The sequence below is a fragment of the Taudactylus pleione genome, unplaced genomic scaffold (genome assembly GCF_031769625.1).
Source record: "Taudactylus pleione unplaced genomic scaffold, aTauple2 ptg000966l, whole genome shotgun sequence".
Classification (NCBI taxonomy): domain Eukaryota; kingdom Metazoa; phylum Chordata; class Amphibia; order Anura; family Myobatrachidae; genus Taudactylus; species Taudactylus pleione.
Genome location: NW_028285367.1, coordinates 87,970 through 104,335, shown reverse-complemented (window position 1 = coordinate 104,335; position 16,366 = coordinate 87,970). Strand labels below are relative to the sequence as shown.

Genomic DNA, 16,366 nt, shown 5'->3' with positions numbered 1-16,366 from the left:
TAGTATAGAAGAGGCAACGAGGGGCAAGTGATACTAGTATAGGATAGGCAGCGAGGGGCACGTGATACTAGTATAGGATAGGCAGCGAGGGACACGTGATACTAGTATAGAATAGGCAGCGAGGGACACGTCACACTAGTATAGGATAGGCAGCGAGGGACACGTGATACTAGTATAGAATAGGCAGCGAGTGACACGTGATACTAGTATAGGATAGGCAGCGAGGGCCACGTGATACCAGTATAGGATAGGCAGCGAGGGACACGTCACATTAGTATAGGATAGGCAGCGAGGGACACGTGATATCAGTATAGGATAGGCAGCGAGGGACACTTCACATTAGTATAGGATAGGCAGCGAGGGACACGTGATACCAGTATAGGATAGGTAGCGAGGGGCACGTGATACTATAGAATAGGCAGCGAGGGACACGTGATACCAGTATAGGATAGGCAGCGAGGGGCACGTGATACCAGTATAGGATAGGCAGCGAGGGGCACGTGATACCAGTATAGGATAGGCAGCGAGGGGCACGTGATACCAGTATAGGATAGGCAGCGAGGGGCACGTGATACCAGTATAGGATAGACAGCGAAGGACACGTCACATTAGTATAGGATAGGCAGCGAGGGACACGTCACATTAGTATAGGATAGGCAGCGAGGGGCACGTGATACCAGTATAGGATAGACAGCGAGGGGCACGTGATACCAGTAAAGGATAGACAGCGAGGGACACGTCACACTAGTATAGGATAGGCAGCGAGGGCCACGTGATACCACTATAGGATAGGCAGCAAGGGACACATGATACCAGTATAGGATAGGCAGCGAGGGGCACATGATACCAGTATAGGATAGGCAGCGAGGGGCACGTGATACCAGTATAGGATAGGCAGCGAGGGGCACGTGATACCAGTATAGGATAGGCAGCGAGGGGCACGTGATACTAGTATAGGATAGGCAGCGAGGGCCACGTGATACTAGTATAGGATAGGCAGCGAGGGCCACGTGATACCAGTATAGGATAGGCAGCGAGGGCCACGTGATACCAGTATAGGATAGGCAGCGAGGGCCACGTGATACCAGTATAGGATAGGCAGCGAGGGCCACGTGATACTAGTATAGGATAGGCAGCGAGGGACACGTGATACCAGTATAGGATAGGCAGCGAGGGACACGTCACACTAATATAGGATAGGCAGCGAGGGGCACGTGATACTAGTATAGGATAGGCAGCGAGGGGCACGTGATACCAGTATAGATAATGGATGTATGAGAGAATGACAGAATCAGCAGAGGAAACAGACAGTATTTACACTGAAAACATAGCGCTGTCCCGGTAATGATATTTGCATAGATAAAAAGACATAATAGTTCCAAAGTGTCTAATTAAACATAATTTGTATTATTCACACAGATAAAATGAAGAAATAATCACCGTAAACTCTCTGTCTACAGGTTCAGGAAACAGCACAGAGCTTTGTAGTGCAGACGTGACCGGAAACTCCTCTTCTCATTTTCTGTCCTATTTCCCTTCATATACTGTATGTGTCTTCCCTGATTAATGCTACTGTGGAGTGTAGAGAGAATGGGGGGCTCTATTTCCCTTCCCTGATTAATGCTACTGTGGAGTGTAGAGAGAATGGGGGGCTCTATTTCCCTTCCCTGATTAATGCTACTACGGAGTGTAGAGAGAATGGGGGGCTCTATTTCCCATCCCTGATTAATGCTACTATGGAGTGTAGAGAGAATGGGGGGCACTATTTCCCTTCCCTGATTAATGCTACTATGGAGTGTAAAGAGAATGGGGGGCTCTATTTCCCTTCCCTGATTAATGCTACTATGGAGTGTAAAGAGAATGGGGGGCACTATTTCCCTTCCCTGATTAATGCTACTATGGAGTGTAAGGAGAATGGGGGGCACTATTTCCCTTCCCTGATTAATGCTACTGTGGAGTGTAGAGAGAATGGGGGGCTCTATTTCCCTTCCCTGATTAATGCTACTATGGAGTGTAAAGAGAATGGGGGGCACTATTTCCCTTCCCTGATTAATGCTACTGTGGAGTGTAGAGAGAATGGGGGGCTCTATTTCCCTTCCCTGATTAATGCTACTACGGAGTGTAGAGAGAATGGGGGGCTCTATTTCCCATCCCTGATTAATGCTACTATGGAGTGTAAGGAGAATGGGGGGCTCTATTTCCCTTCCCTGATTAATGCTACTATGGAGTGTAGAGAGAATGGGGGGGCTCTATTTCACTTCCCTGATTAATGCTACTATGGAGTGTAAAGAGAATGGGGGGCTCTATTTCCCTTCCCTGATTAATGCTACTGTGGAGTGTAGAGAGAATGGGGGGCACTATTTCCCTTCCCTGATTAATGCTACTACGGAGTGTAGAGAGAATGGGGGGCACTATTTCCCTTCTCTGATTAATGCTACTATGGAGTGTAGAGAGAATGGGGGGCTCTATTTCCCATCCCTGATTAATGCTACTATGGAGTGTAAAGAGAATGGGGGGCTCTATTTCCCTTCCCTGATTAATGCTACTATGGAGTGTAAAGAGAATGGGGGGCACTATTTCCCTTCCCTGATTAATGCTACTATGGAGTGTAAGGAGAATGGGGGGCACTATTTCCCTTCCCTGATTAATGCTACTGTGGAGTGTAGAGAGAATGGGGGGCTCTATTTCCCTTCCCTGATTAATGCTACTATGGAGTGTAAAGAGAATGGGGGGCACTATTTCCCTTCCCTGATTAATGCTACTGTGGAGTGTAGAGAGAATGGGGGGCTCTATTTCCCTTCCCTGATTAATGCTACTACGGAGTGTAGAGAGAATGGGGGGCTCTATTTCCCATCCCTGATTAATGCTACTATGGAGTGTAAGGAGAATGGGGGGCTCTATTTCCCTTCCCTGATTAATGCTACTATGGAGTGTAAAGAGAATGGGGGGCACTATTTCCCTTCCCTGATTAATGCTACTGTGGAGTGTAGAGAGAATGGGGGGCTCTATTTCCCATCCCTGATTAATGCTACTATGGAGTGTAGAGAGAATGGGGGGCTCTATTTCCCATCCCTGATTAATGCTACTATGGAGTGTAAGGAGAATGGGGGGCTCTATTTCCCTTCCCTGATTAATGCTACTATGGAGTGTAGAGAGAATGGGGGGGCTCTATTTCACTTCCCTGATTAATGCTACTATGGAGTGTAAAGAGAATGGGGGGCTCTATTTCCCTTCCCTGATTAATGCTACTGTGGAGTGTAGAGAGAATGGGGGGCACTATTTCCCTTCCCTGATTAATGCTACTACGGAGTGTAGAGAGAATGGGGGGCACTATTTCCCTTCTCTGATTAATGCTACTATGGAGTGTAGAGAGAATGGGGGGCTCTATTTCCCATCCCTGATTAATGCTACTGTGGAGTGTAGAGAGAATGGGGGGCACTATTTCCCTTCCCTGATTAATGCTACTATGGAGTGTAGAGAGAATGGGGGGCACTATTTCCCTTCCCTGATTAATGCTACTACGGAGTGTAGAGAGAATGGGGGGCACTATTTCCCTTCTCTGATTAATGCTACTATGGAGTGTAGAGAGAATGGGGGGATCTATTTCCCTTCCCTGATTAATGCTACTATGGAGTGTAAGGAGAATGGGGGGCTCTATTTCCCTTCCCTGATTAATGCTACTATGGAGTGTAGAGAGAATGGGGGGCACTATTTCCCTTCCCTGATTAATGCTACTACGGAGTGTAGAGAGAATGGGGGGCTCTATTTCCCTTCCCTGATTAATGCTACTGTGGAGTGTAGAGAGAATGGGGGGCTCTATTTCCCTTCCCTGATTAATGCTACTATGGAGAGTAGAGAGAATGGGGGGCACTATTTCCCTTCCCTGATTAATGCTACTATGGAGTGTAGAGAGAATGGGGGGCTCTATTTCCCTTCCCTGATTAATGCTACTATGGAGTGTAAGGAGAATGGGGGGCTCTATTTCCCTTCCCTGATTAATGCTACTATGGAGTGTAGAGAGAATGGGGGGCACTATTTCCCTTCCCTGATTAATGCTACTATGGAGAGTAGAGAGAATGGGGGGCTCTATTTCCCTTCCCTGATTAATGCTACTGTGGAGTGTAGAGAGAATGGGGGGCTCTATTTCCCTTCCCTGATTAATGCTACTATGGAGTGTAAAGAGAATGGGGGGCTCTATTTCCCTTCCCTGATTAATGCTACTATGGAGAGTAGAGAGAATGGGGGGCTCTATTTCCCTTCCCTGATTAATGCTACTATGGAGTGTAAGGAGAATGGGGGGCTCTATTTCCCTTCCCTGATTAATGCTACTATGGAGTGTAGAGAGAATGGGGGGCTCTATTTCCCATCCCTGATTAATGCTACTATGGAGAGTAGAGAGAATGGGGGGCACTATTTCCCTTCCCTGATTAATGCTACTATGGAGTGTAAAGAGAATGGGGGGCTCTATTTCCCTTCCCTGATTAATGCTACTATGGAGTGTAAGGAGAATGGGGGGCTCTATTTCACTTCCCTGATTAATGCTACTATGGAGAGTAGAGAGAATGGGGGGCTCTATTTCCCTTCCCTGATTAATGCTACTATGGAGTGTAAGGAGAATGGGGGGCTCTATTTCCCTTCCCTGATTAATGCTACTATGGAGTGTAGAGAGAATGGGGGGCTCTATTTCCCTTCCCTGATTAATGCTACTGTGGAGTGTAGAGAGAATGGGGGGCACTATTTCCCTTCCCTGATTAATGCTACTATGGAGTGTAGAGAGAATGGGGGGCTCTATTTCCCTTCCCTGATTAATGCTACTATGGAGTGTAGAGAGAATGGGGGGCTCTATTTCCCTTCCCTGATTAATGCTACTATGGAGTGTAGAGAGAATGGGGGGCTCTATTTCCCTTCCCTGATTAATGCTACTACGGAGTGTAGAGAGAATGGGGGGCTCTATTTCCCTTCCCTGATTAATGCTACTATGGAGTGTAAAGAGAATGGGGGGCACTATTTCCCTTCCCTGATTAATGCTACTACGGAGTGTAGAGAGAATGGGGGGCACTATTTCCCTTCCCTGATTAATGCTACTATGGAGTGTAGAGAGAATGGGGGGCACTATTTCCCTTCCCTGATTAATGCTACTATGGAGTGTAAAGAGAATGGGGGGCTCTATTTCCCTTCCCTGATTAATGCTACTACGGAGTGTAGAGAGAATGGGGGGCACTATTTCCCTTCCCTGATTAATGCTACTACGGAGTGTAGAGAGAATGGGGGGCTCTATTTCCCTTCCCTGATTAATGCTACTGTGGAGAGTAGAGAGAATGGGGGGCTCTACGTTTCAGACTGTGGAGAAGAGGGGATAGAGCACCTAAACTACAACTAACCTATGAGAAGAGGGATTTCCGGTCACGTCTGCACTACAAAGCTCTCTGCTGTTTCCTGAACCTCTAGAAGAGTTTACGGTGATTATTTCTTCATATTATCTGTGTGACACTTTGGAACGATTATGTCTTTTTATCTACTTACTGGGATAGTACTAGGCTCTGAGTGTAAATACTGTCTCTGTTTCTTGTGTTATTTTTGAGTAATTTTGGATGTATTAACTCTTTTTACACTAAGCTGTACTGGTGCTTTGATTGCGCACCTTCCTAAGCTCTTTCTATAGGTATCAGCAGAGGATTATAGAATCATCTACCAGAAAAATAACATTCACACTCCTTACATATATGGTCCTAGCTGGAATCAGACCCATGACCTCAGTGCAAAGCTAACCATCGCGCAACCTAACGCAACACTATAGTGTGCGCAACCTCACACTAATAACTGATGTGTACGGAGTATGACGTACAGCAGTCACCCAACCTGAATGTCTGGAAAGGAGCTCATAGTAAGTATAGGGATGCCGTCACTCAGGGCTATGACAGAGGAGAACATGGACTACATAATGCAGGTGAACGCGCATACCATGCAGGCGGCTTGTACGGCCTCAGACAGGTGAGCGGCATTGGGCTCACACCAGAACATGTGACAGAGGAAAATACTCGGAGCCTCTGCCATGATGAAAGCAAACGTGTGGATGTCACATCCGACCCCCATGAAGGACAGGAACCGGACTCGGCATTCGCTGAGAGGCTCCTCGCTCTGGAAGAGAAATGGGACAGGTGAAAGGCCACACTCGTCCCAGCCCCTGGCGTCACATCCACTATCACAGTCCTCCCAACGGCTCATATATTCACATTATCTTATATAATGGGAGATAGGCAGTAAGCAGGGTAATGGTATGAATCCCTCAGCGTTATATAATGGGAGACATGTAATAACCAGGGTGGCGTATAAATCCCTCAGCGTTATAGAACAGAGACATGTAATAAGCAGGGAGCTGGTATAAGAGAGGACTTAAGACTTACTTTTTCTTCAAACTCCATAGGGGATACTGGCAGAGACCATGGGTATAGGGTGGAGCAGGAGGAGTCTGGGCACCAACTAGTTAAGCTTCTTCTCCCAGCAGCCCCGACTCCCCCCTATACCCCGCCTCCAGCCCCAGGCAGGCCAGTTAAGTTAGCAAGTTCAAGGCAGGAGCGAGGAAGATAAGGAAAACCAACCTACACATACTGGTCCAACACTCAGACACGCTAAAGGAGGGCTGGAAGCAGAGTAAAAAAAAACCTGCCAGCTCGTGCGTCAGGGTGGGCGGCCTGTGTCCTCTATGGAGCTCAAAGAAAATGAGAGCTATGGTAAGAACTTACCTTTGTTTTCTCTCTTTCTACGAAGTCCATAGGGTCCACAGGGTGACCTTGGGGTTATAGGCGATGGCAAAGTCATCCGGGCACCACGCAGTAAAATTTTCCTCCCAGGATGCACTGGGTCTCCCCCTTTACCCCGCCCCCGCCCAGAGGCACCTCAGTTTCGTAGCAAGCCAAAGGCCGGAGGAGGTTAAGAGAGAGAATAAAGTCTGGAACACACAAGAATCACATTTCACACAGAAGGAGAGGGGAAAACGGTGACCAGAGCAAAACCCAGCTGAAGCACAGGTGCGTCAGGGTGGGTGCCCTGTGGACCCTATTGACTTCGTAGAAAGAGAGATAAAGGTAAGTTCTTACCATCTCTCTCATTTTCTACTCCAGGGTCAATAGGCCCCACAGGGAAACCTTGGGGATATCCCAAAGCAGTCCCTTTAATGGTGGGGACGCTCCTGTGCAGAGAGAAGAATCCACTGCCCAAAGGAAGCATCCTGAGAGTCAAAAGTATCAAATGCATAATACCTCAGATAGGTCTGTACAGAAGACCACGTGGCTGCCTTACAAAGCTGTACAGCCAAGACGCCACAGCGAGCTGCCCAGGAAGGACCCACAGACCAAGTAGAATGAACAGTAACAGAGGGCGGCACTGGAAGGCCCTCAGAAGTGTAAGCCTCAGAGATCGTCATGCGAATCCTCCTAGTCCAAGGCCTGCTTATTGGCTGGCCATCCCTTCTTGTGGAATCCATAGAGTACAAACAAGGAGCCTGACTTTCCGAAGGGAACTGGTACGGCCCACATAAATCCGGAAGGCACATACCACATCCAATGAGGCCTCACCCGCAGAGAGGTCTGGAGAATTAAAGGCCGGTATAATAATTTCCTCATTAATGTGGAAACTAGAATCCACCTTAGGAAGGAACCCAGGGCGAGTCCGAAGCACCGTCCTGTCCTGGTGAAAATTTAGAAATGGGGAACGACAAGAGAGAGCCCCCAAGTCTGACACCCTTCTGGCGGAAGCTATAGCCAGAAGAAAAACACAGTCTTAGCAGTAAGCCATTTGAGATCCACTGAGTCCAGGGGTACAAATGGAGGGTCCTAAGGACAACAGCCAAATCCCAAGTCGCCCCAGGAGGGACAAAGGGAGGCTTAATGCGAAGGACACCCTGTAGGAAAGTGCAGATATCAGGAAGAGGAGCAATCCAGTGCTGGAACCACACTGACAGAGCCATGCACCTTCAGTGAGGCAAGGCGGAGTCTAAGATCCAAAGCCGCCTGCAGGAAAGCCGAAACTCTGGATATCCGAAACACCTGGGGATCGTAACCTTTGGGACGACACCATTGAAAGTAGGTATGCCACACCCTGTGGTAAATCCTAGCAGAGGCTGGGTTACGTGCTCTGAGCATGGTGTTTACCACAGAGCTGAAATATCCCTTGGACCTTAGGAGGGATGTCTCAAGAGCCACGCCACCAAAGACAGACGACCCAGGTACGGGTAAAGGCAAGGACCCTGAGACAGCAGATCTGGACGTTAAGGCAACAGCGTGTCGGCGGAGAGACTCTGAAGATCTGAGTACCAGAAACGTCTGGGCCACACTGGAGCCACCAGCAGGACAGTGCCTCATTCTTGTTTCAACTTCTGAATTACTCGACGAAGAAGGGAAACTGGAGGAAACAGGTACACAAACTGGACGGTCCACTACACTGACAGCGCGTCTACCAGGAGAGCCATGGCATCTCTTGTTCTGGACCCGTACCCTGGCAGTTTGCGATTGTGTCGGGAGGCCATGAGGTCCACATCCGGAAAGGCCACACTTGTACACAGAGCTGAAACCCCTCTTGGTGAAGAGACCATTCCCCCGGATGCATGTCGTGACGGCTGAGGAAGTCCGCTTCCCAATTGAAAACTCCTGGAATGAACACTGCCGATATGGCTGGGAGATGGCTTCCACCCATGTCAGATCCCCCAAGGGGAGGCCCGTTCCGTCAGGCTGAGGGTTTGTAGTCAGGCTTGGCAGCCGGAAGTCTCGCACTCCAAGCTTGCTTCTTGGGCTTGGCAGTCTTTTTGGGGGCTGACTGCCTAGGAAAGGACTGACCTTTAGGCTTACCTTGGGGCCGAAATGATGAGTTCCGGGCCAGAGGGAGCAGAAGCAGAAGGCAGACAAGCAGACTTAGCCGCTGCCAATGTATCCACAATCTTATCCAAGTCAGGACTAAACAAGACTTGACCATTATAAGGCAAACACTCAATCCTTTCTTAGAGTCCGCATCCGCTCTCCAAGAGCATAGCCACAGGGAACGGCGAGCTGAAATTGCCGAAATCCTGGAGGTTAAGAGGCTGACATGCAAAGCAACCTCGTTAATATATGTGGCTGAATCTCGGAGGTTGCCCACTAGAGTCACTTGCTCACTGGTAGTTTCCAAAGAAAAGGACTCCTCAAGAGAGTCCGCCCAGAACTCCATAGCTCTGGCTACCCAGCAGATAGCCATGGCCAGCCTGGAAGCTGCCCCTGAAAGAATATATGGACTTCAAACAAACCTCCACCTTTCTATCCATAGTATCCTTTAAGGAAGACATGGATGGCATAGGTAGAGTCGCACTTTTAACTAAGCGCATCACATGAGAATCCACCACTGGGGAAGTTTCCCATTTGGCAAAATAGTCCTCATGCATAAGCCAGGCGTCTCTGAGGCTAGTAACGCTTTCCAGGTGATTTCCATGCCACCTCCAGGTGGTCTACCAGCTGATCAGATAAAGGAAATATGGCAGCGGTACCCTTTATCTCCTTGAATAGGGCATGTTTGGACTTGGGAGCAGGAGGTTCGTCCTCCTCTATGACCAAGGCCGAACAGACAGCCCGTATCATACCCGGAATACATATTTTAGACTTAGGCTCCACCTCTCGTGTAGAGGGCTCGGAGTCAGACATATCTGGAACCTCCCCATCATCAGACATCATGTCATCATATTGTGTAGACTGGGATGACGGCAATGGTCTTTTAGCCGTTCTAAGGGATGCATCCCCCTGCAGCATATCCGTCAGGCTCCGCACCGTAGAAGAGAGTGTATTCACCCATGGAGCATCAGAAACCACCTGCATGGGTGCAGCCTGCTGAAGCAGGCTCTGAGAGGGTACAACCGCCTGCTGTGGGAACCCCAGTGGGGAAACACAGGGGGTACTGCCAAACGTTCCGCAATGGCAGTCACTGCCTGAGCAAAGCACGCCCATTGGGGCTCCTGTGAGGTGGCTGAGACAGTAGAGGGGCCTGGAGAAGGAAAACATCTCACACATAAACCCTCACGTACTATGTCTCCCTCACCTAACCCTGCAGCACATTTCTTGCATGACAGCAGGTCAGGAGCAGAGTTTGCACATTATCATCAATACCAGACATAATGTAGAGGATAGCGCACACTGTATGTGACCCACCACACAGATAGAGCTGTGAGGCTTAGTACACACCCTGACAACACTTGTACTGTAAGGGCTCAGTGAGGAAAAGCACAGGTAATGTAATATGGCTGACAGAAGGGAAAAGAAATACAGACAGACATCGCTAGCATAAGGTCACATACAATGCAGAAAAAAACACCTGCACAATGGCACTACAATTCAACGACACAGACTCAGCATCTGGTAGGCTATAGTGCTACATACGCTGACCACAATGGAGGAGAGGTATGTAGGGGAACCCGGGCTCCGCACGTCCTGCAAGATCTGCGACTAGCCAGGAGAAAATGGCCGCTAGAGACCTCAGAGGGGGCGTATCCGGAGGAGTAGCGCCGCCTCAGCCCAGCTAGACCGCAGTCGAAAGGCTCGCTGAGGAGAGGGGAGGAGCCGGCTGTTAAACAGGGAGACCCAGTGCATCTTGGGAGAAAAAAGTAATTACGTGGTGCCCGGATGACTTTGCCATCACCTATACCCCAAGGTCTCCCTGTGGAGCCTATGGATCCTGAAGTAGAAAAGAACTTAACCAGGTAAGACATACTGTAAGTCCTCTTCTCTTCTTCATGTTCCATAGGGGACACTGGCAGAGACCATGGGATGTCCCAAAGCTATCCCATTACGGGAGAACCTCTTCGGCCAAAAGCCGCGTCCACGGTGAAGATGTCAAATGAACAGAACCAGAAGAAAGTATGAGTGGAGGACCATAGGGCCACTCTATGAAGCTGCTCAGCCGAGGCACCTCTGGCGAGTCGCCCAAGAAGTAAGCACCAATCTGATGAAAGGATCCAACAGTAAAGACAGAACAGGGAGGACCTCCATCGCTGAAGCGTGACGGCTAATCCAACTGGCCAAATTTAATGTGGAAACCGGCAAATCCAGTTTACAAAATCAAAAGGGGACCCATCCTACGAAGAACCAGAGTCCTGAAACACAGTTTAATGAGATTAGAAAACCGAGAGACTACCGTAGGAAGGCAGCCTAAGCCAGTTCAAAGAACAACTCGGTCCAAGTGAAAAACCTACAATGGGGAAGGACAGGACAACTCGCCCTAGTGAGAGACTCGCTGGGCCAACGGCATAGCCAGAAAAACAGTCATACAAGTTAGCCAACGAATGTCAACGGAGTCCAAGGGCTCAAAGAGTGATGACTGACTTTGTCTTTGGTGCTTCATGCTCTTCAAAGGAGCCATGGAACGCCCTCCGAGGAGAACACCTTGAAGGAAAGCTCGTACGTCAGGCAACAGAGCCATCTTGTCTCTGAAGAGGACAGAAAATGTAGAAACCTGTTACTTCAAAGAAGAGAGGCGGAGGGGTAAACCCAGACATGCCAGCAGAAGGAAGAGGACCCAAGAGAGTGAAATACTCTGGGATTCAAATTCCAGTCAGAACACCAAGCGAAGAAAATCTGCCAAAGCAATGACAAGGTCTTGCAGATGAGGGCTCCCGAGCATACAGCATAGTATGAATGACCAACCTGGAGAACCCAGTAGTGCTCAAGATTGAGGTGACAAAAGCAACGAGACAGGCCAGATCCGGATAGAAGCACGGGCCCTGAGACAGAAGATCCAGGCGCAAAGGAAGACATAGCGGAGCATTGATAGAAGATCTGCGAACCAATATCACCATGGCCCATAGGGGGCAACCAGGATTAACATTCCTTCCTCCCCCTGCAGCCTACGGAGGACCAGCAGAATCCACAAGATCAGAGGGAAGACAGACAAGAGATTGAACTCCTGCTGGACTGGCAAGGCATCCACCCAATGGGCTCCCAGAGCCCTGGCACGGGATCAGTACTTTACTAGTTTGTGTTCCTGCCGAGATGCCATCAAGGCCATGTCTAGCAACCACCAGCGAAGAACTAGGATCAGAAAGGCATCTGTGTGAAGCACCTATTCGCCTGGGTGGATGCCCAAGTAAGCTTGCTTCCCAATTCTGGACTTTGGGGATGAAGACTACCTACAGAGCCGGAAGTTGACACACTGCCCAGATGCGACTCATCTCCTTCAAGGTGCCACGACTGCGAGTCTGTAGGCAATGGCAGTCATGTTGTCGGATTGAACCAGGACCAGACCATGCTGTAGGAGCAGCCAAGCCAGGCAGAGACCTGAGGGAACAGTGTGGACGGCAGAAATATACTGTATGCTCTGGATGAAAAATTCCACGAAACAGGCAAGGAAGCAACTTGCGGAAGCCAGCGGATACCCGGATGCCATACCAAACCGTGTAGCCACGCAAACGTGCCGAGAGGCCATCTGAACCCCACACGGAAGGCTTCACTTCCGAACGGTAGGAAAACCCCTGGAGAGAGACCACTGCCTTGGGAGAACATGTGGATCTGCTGAGGAAGTCCAATGTCCAATGTGAGAGAGACGAAACAAGGTCTTCACCCCGGTAAGACTTCGGTATCGCCGCTGCATTCTTCTGTCTGCCGGAAGACGTACGTATGCAATCGCCAGGTCGTTGTCTGACTGACTTCGAACTGCCAGCAGGTGAGGATGGACCGTGCCCCCAACAGAGCCAGAACGATGGCTTGGAGCTGAAGCCCATCGAACAGCTGAGACGGTGTGGGCAGTGACCTAAGGCCCAGGAGCCGGAAAGCAATGTCATGGCACCACAGCCCAGCCGACTCGCGGCCATGGTCCCAATGAGCCCAATCCGTGGAAATCAAGAAGTAAACCTGGATGAGAAGAACGAAAACCCACAACCAATGGATAGTGACGGTGACAATAAAATTTTGGTCATGTATATGAGGCGCTAATTAGTTGTTCCGTATCAATATTGATAAAACAATAAAGATCTTTATGAAATCTCTGTTTCTTGTATGTCTGGATTAATGTCCGTTGTTCATCCAGAATTTCTCTCCTGGATATAGATATATATATATATATATATATATATATATATATATATATATATATATATGAAAAGGGAGAAATAAAATGCTATATAGTGAAGTAATTTTTAAAAAATGTAATAACACATACGCCAACAAGCAGACCTAAACATGGGATTTAAGTTTTCACTATAATCATGTAGCCATATACCAATTATTCCGAGATTGCTCAGAATTAAAAGCATATAAATTGGATGACATATACACAGATAAATAAAATGTAAATGTTTACTACAAATGTAGCCACATCTATATGCTTCGGAGATCACTCAGTCATAAATATAAGTTGGAACCGCACCGTGGTTGGCACCAGATTCGGTGCTTCTAGAGGGTATGAATTGGAGAATATCCGGATATACTGCCCAGCTTCCCTCTAAGCCTCTGGTTTAGCTCACCGCACACGGTCACAAGGATTCACCAGCAGATAGATCCCAGCTGCCAACGCGCTTCGAGTAATGTTTACTCTACCTCAAGGCTGTATGGGACCTATGGCTGTACTATCTGCTATTTATAGGTCCATTGACCCGGAAGTGAAAACATATATCTTCCTTAGTACATATTACAAATTTCATCTAAACATAAAATCCTTCAAAACCACCTATTATCATAAAGAATCAAAAAAACAAAATACATTTGTATAAGTACCACCAATCCTGGAGCGCATAGGTTAAACATACATGCGTTCCACACTTCTAGTGAAAACGGCGAACTTCCGGTGATCCCCCCGGAAGTCATTAAGTCGCGGTCCTCCTCGAGGGAAATAATAACCGGGTCACACGGTAATGTAAGCAGCACAGGGGGTGACACAGTTATGTAAGCAGCACAGGGGGTGACACAGTTATGTAAGCAGCACAGGGGGTGACACAGTTATGTAAGCAGCGCAGGGGGTGACACAGTTATGTAAGCAGCGCAGGGGGTGACACAGTTATGTAAGCAGCACAGGGGGTGACACAGTTATGTAAGCAGCACAGGGGGGGTCACAGTTATGTAAGCAGCGCAGGGGGTGACACAGTTATGTAAGTAGCGCAGGGGGTGACACAGTTATGTAAGCAGCACAGGGGGTGACACAGTTATGTAAGCAGCACAGGGGGTGACACAGTTATGTAAGCAGCACAGGGGGTGACACAGTTATGTAAGCAGCGCAGGGGGTGACACAGTTATGTAAGCAGCGCAGGGGGTGACACAGTTATGTAAGCAGCGCAGGGGGTGACACAGTTATGTAAGCAGCGCAGGGGGTGACACAGTTATGTAAGCAGCGCAGGGGGTGACACAGTTATGTAAGCAGCGCAGGGGGTGACACAGTTATGTAAGCAGCGCAGGGGGTGACACAGTTATGTAAGCAGCGCAGGGGGTGACACAGTTATGTAAGCAGCACAGGGGGTGACACAGTTATGTAAGCAGCACAGGGGGGGTCACAGTTATGTAAGCAGCGCAGGGGGTGACACAGTTATGTAAGCAGCGCAGGGGGTGACACAGTTATGTAAGCAGCGCAGGGGGTGACACAGTTATGTAAGCAGCGCAGGGGGTGACAGTTATGTAAGCAGCGCAGGGGGTGACAGTTATGTAAGCAGCACAGGGGGGGTGACACAGTTATGTAAGCAGCACAGGGGGGGTCACACAGTTATGTAAGCAGCACAGGGGGTGACACAGTTATGTAAGCAGCACAGGGGGTGACACAGTTATGTAAGCAGCACAGGGGGTGACACAGTTATGTAAGCAGCACAGGGGGTGACACAGTTATGTAAGCAGCACAGGGGGGGTCACAGTTATGTAAGCAGCACAAGGGGTGACACAGTTATGTAAGCAGCGCAGGGGGTGACACAGTTATGTAAGCAGCACAGGGAGTGACACGGTTATGTAAGCAGCACAGGGGGTGACACAGTTATGTAAGCAGCACAGGGGGTGACACAGTTATGTAAGCAGCACAGGGGGGGTCACACAGTTATGTAAGCAGCACAGGGGGTGACACAGTTATGTAAGCAGCACAGGGGGTGACACAGTTATGTAAGCAGCACAGGGGGTGACACAGTTATGTAAGCAGCGCAGGGGGTGACACAGTTATGTAAGCAGCGCAGGGGGTGACACAGTTATGTAAGCAGCGCAGGGGGTGACACAGTTATGTAAGCAGCGCAGGGGGTAACACAGTTATGTAAGCAGCACAGGGGGTGACACAGTTATGTAAGCAGCGCAGGGGGTGACACAGTTATGTAAGCAGCGCAGGGGGTGACACAGTTATGTAAGCAGCGCAGGGGGTGACACAGTTATGTAAGCAGCTAAGCAGCACAGGGGGTGACACAGTTATGTAAGCAGCACAGGGAGTGACACGGTTATGTAAGCAGCGCAGGGGGTGACACGGTTATGTAAGCAGCGCAGGGGGTGACACAGTTATGTAAGCAGCGCAGGGGGTGACACAACAAGAGATATGGTAAGAACTTACCTTTGTTATCTCTGTTTCTACGAAGTCCATAGGGTCCACAGGGTTGACCTTGGGGGTATAGGTTGGGAACCAAATCCGGGCACCACGCAGTTAAAGCTTTTAGCTCCCAGGATGCACTGGGTCCACTCTCCCTATAACCCCACCCCCAAGCCAGAGGCACCTCAGTTTGTAAGTAGCCAAAGGCCGGAGGAGGAGAGAAAAAGAGAGAGAAAACTGGAACACTCAATAACCATACTCACAGAAATGGGAGACGGAAAACCGGTGACCAGCCACACAGCCCATATGAAGCCAGGTGCGTCAGGGCGGGCGCCCTGTGGACCCTATGGACTTCGTAGAAACAGAGATAACAAAGGTAAGTTCTTACCATATCTCTTGTTTTCTACTTCAGGGTCTATAGGGGGTCCACAGGGTTGACCTTGGGGATGTCCCAAAGCAGTTCAACCAAGGGTGGGGACGCTCCTGTGCTGAGAGGAGAATCCGTCGCCAAAAAGGAAGCATCCTGAGAGGCAAAGGAAACCAATGCCTAGAACCTTAAAAAGGTGTGGACAGAAGACCACGTGGCCACCTAGTAAGGCAAAACAGCCGAGGCGCCACAGCGAGCCGCACACGAGGGTCACATGGCCCGAGAAAAAACAAGCATCAACAACAGGAAGGCCTACCCATGGGTAGGCCCCTGAGGAAGACCTACGAGGCCATCCAGCCAACATTTGGTTATAGGCCGGCCATCCTTTCCTGTGAAAACCAGAAATCTCAGACAACCAATAAGGAGTCCGATTTCCGTAAGGAACCTGAACGGATCACATAAATCCAAAGAGGCCAGACCACAGTCAATGAGGCCACACCAGCCGAGAGG

The 16,366-nt window shown here is 49.2% G+C and overlaps 1 protein-coding gene across 3 annotated transcripts in view; it reads right to left on the bottom strand.

Annotated features, from left to right (window-relative positions):
• The window catches only part of APBB1 (amyloid beta precursor protein binding family B member 1), a 125,322-nt gene that overhangs the window by 35,585 nt on the left and 73,371 nt on the right, over positions 1 to 16,366 (bottom strand). For all 3 annotated transcript variants that reach the window (XR_015873001.1, XM_088460044.1, XM_088460045.1), the window contains one exon: positions 5,962 to 6,138. Coding sequence is in view for 2 of the 3 variants with exons in the window: in XM_088460044.1 (XP_088316170.1) it covers positions 5,962 to 6,138 (177 nt within the window). In the remaining variant the exon portion in view is untranslated. The remainder of the gene's footprint in view (positions 1 to 5,961; positions 6,139 to 16,366) is intronic.